This window comes from Montipora foliosa, chromosome 7, assembly GCF_036669935.1.
Source record: "Montipora foliosa isolate CH-2021 chromosome 7, ASM3666993v2, whole genome shotgun sequence".
Lineage (NCBI taxonomy): Eukaryota > Metazoa > Cnidaria > Anthozoa > Scleractinia > Acroporidae > Montipora > Montipora foliosa.
This window is the reverse complement of record NC_090875.1, coordinates 27,066,980-27,069,479: the sequence shown is the minus strand read 5'-3', so window position 1 is coordinate 27,069,479 and position 2,500 is coordinate 27,066,980. Positions and strand designations below refer to the sequence as shown.

Here is a 2,500-nt window from a genome sequence, read left to right as displayed (position 1 = left end):
TCTGGTTGCCGTCCGCGTCTCAAATACACGCTAGCTTAAGTTCCCCTTCTAGAATTGGCACAAAGCTACTTTAAAACTTAGCTTAAATGTCAACTAAGTATTTCCAATAATAGGCAAGGGGGTCGGGTTACGGGCTGTTTGGTGTGGTGAACTTGGAGAAAGAATTGAGAATTGTCACTCGTGCAAGCCAAATCTTATTTAAGAACTCGTCTAAAAATAGCTTGATCTGTGAAAATGCCGTTACATACACCTAGTATTGAGGCTGTAGGCTATTGGTCATTAGTATCACCCAACAAGTGGACTAATGCAAATCCCGCATTTTGATTGGCTACGCTACTAGAGGACTATTATTAATAGTCCTCAAGTAGCGAAAAGCATGACACTTTCTTTCGTTTTATTTATTCCCAAATAAATATTTCTTCAACTTGCATTTGCTAACTTTGTTATTGCCTTTTCTGTCCGACTGGTTGGGTGATACTAAAACAATTAGACCCTTCGCCCTCAAGAACCACGGGTTAATAGCCCATTCGGCTTCGCTTCATGGGCTATTGACCTGTAGCCCTTGCGGGCTACGGGTCTAATTGTTAATTGGCTCCTGACACACGCAATACTTTAGCTGCTTCGTCAGCTCATGAATCCAAATACATAGACCTTTTTGCAGATACGGCGGCCATTTTGATTTCTATTGTTTCAAGTAGCTATTATGGGATGCCCAGGGAGCAAATGCATATTAATTTGCCCCCTCGGCATCCCATAATGTCTTTCGAAACAATAGAAATCAAAATGGCCGCCGTATCTGCAAAAAGGCCTATGGGTTACCGCAGGCAACAAACTTAATTCTTGCATAGACGGAATATAAACATACATCTCGTACTCACAAGAGCTACGAAAATTTTGCACAAACTATTTGATTGTCACTTAACTCCGGTTTTGTTGACTTGTAGTTCCACGCGCGCGCAGACTCGAATGAGAGGGTGACGCATGCGTAAATGCTGATCTTGTAACCCCCTCATTTTTCCTGCTTGTGCAACTTTAGTCCTTTATATCTTGTTTTTAAATTGTTTTTATTTTTTCATGTTAAATTCAATTAATTTGAAATTTACTTCTTTAAAATTTTGAAAAAATTCTGTAGGTGACAAAAAAAGTTAGAGGCATAATTTAAAAAACCTGATTTTTCCGTAAAACGAAAAAGTTTTTTTTTAAATTTTAAAATTTTAGATAATATTTTTAACAGAATCAGGTAACGCTGTATGGGAAGATTTCACCGTCCCGTTTTTTTTTTCAAAAAAGACAATTTAATCTGATTTTAAGGCTCAAAGAAATGCCTCATATCGTTGCCATGGTTAAGGGTATTTTTGAAGAAAATGTGAAGTGGGAAATCTATGATGGATACTTAATACTTTGGCCAAATTTCGTCTTGATATGATTACCCTAACTATTATTTGTGAGAAAAAAGAAAAAACTATTTCGAGCCTTCTTAAGGACACTCCATGCCGTTTATCACAGATGATGTTTTTACCGTTCATGCAGTTTGCTCCATATTTTCCTGGGATACACCTCTCACATGCTGTACCAGTAAAGTTAGCAGAACATTTACAGTGTCCATCACCAGATATGCCATCACCACATTGGCCATTGCTGGAGCAAGGACTGCTGAGATTACCAGGGCAGGCTAACAAGGAAATAACATTGGGGAAATATTAGGAATTGGCCACTCCGATGGTTAGCACGATATTGCTCATGCGCTGCTTATGAAACCAAGGCGTGATAACATGGAAACAATATTGCGCAACTTTGAATCGAGCGATAGATACTGAACGTGTAATATTGAACAAGGCCTGCTGATCAGAAATTACCAAGAAGAATTACCAAAAACTATACAAGACAACGTTGGAAAGAGGCAGCTACGGCCGCGGCTGACATAGAGACGACATAGCTCCAAATTGTACACGGAGCTGCATTCCTTCCTTGTTAACTTGGGTTGCTGAAAGTACTCGAAAAACTAACTGACAAAGACGAATTAAAAAACCAACATGAAAAACGGAAATGCCTTAACACCCACGGAGAGATATAATAACATGAAATTGTGGCTATATCAACTGGTTTTACAGCAAGTCTAAAAATTCGATGCAAGCATAAGCTCAGGTATTAACTAACTTAAACGATAAAGCTGTTGTCCATGGCGTCTTTAGTCTAAACAGCGGAAGATTCACATCATCCAAACCGTACTGAGTTGTTTTCGTATGTCGCTGGTGCATATACTGGCGATAAATTTTTGTAGACAATCTCTAAAATTCGAGGTTCTTCGAGGTTTTCAATTCAACGTGAATTTGCTGTTTAATGAGCTGGCATAGCTATTAATAATCATCTTTGGGGTAGATTCTTTAGATTAGACGTTTTTAGATGTTGTAAGGTTCTTTGCATGCCATACCACCAAAAACTTACATTGACAGTCGGGTCCCCAGAATCCCGAACAACATCTCTTGACCTGGAAACAACA

The 2,500-nt window shown here is 38.8% G+C and overlaps 1 protein-coding gene across 2 annotated transcripts in view; it reads right to left on the bottom strand.

The window, feature by feature from the left end:
• LOC138011628 (stabilin-2-like) overlaps window positions 1-2,500 on the bottom strand; it is a 100,918-nt gene that overhangs the window by 42,373 nt on the left and 56,045 nt on the right. For both annotated transcript variants that reach the window (XM_068858735.1, XM_068858736.1), the window contains exons 36-37: window positions 2,446-2,488; window positions 1,520-1,672 (exon numbers count right to left, since the gene is read on the bottom strand). In XM_068858735.1, the coding sequence (XP_068714836.1) occupies window positions 1,520-1,672; window positions 2,446-2,488 (196 nt within the window). The remainder of the gene's footprint in view (window positions 1-1,519; window positions 1,673-2,445; window positions 2,489-2,500) is intronic.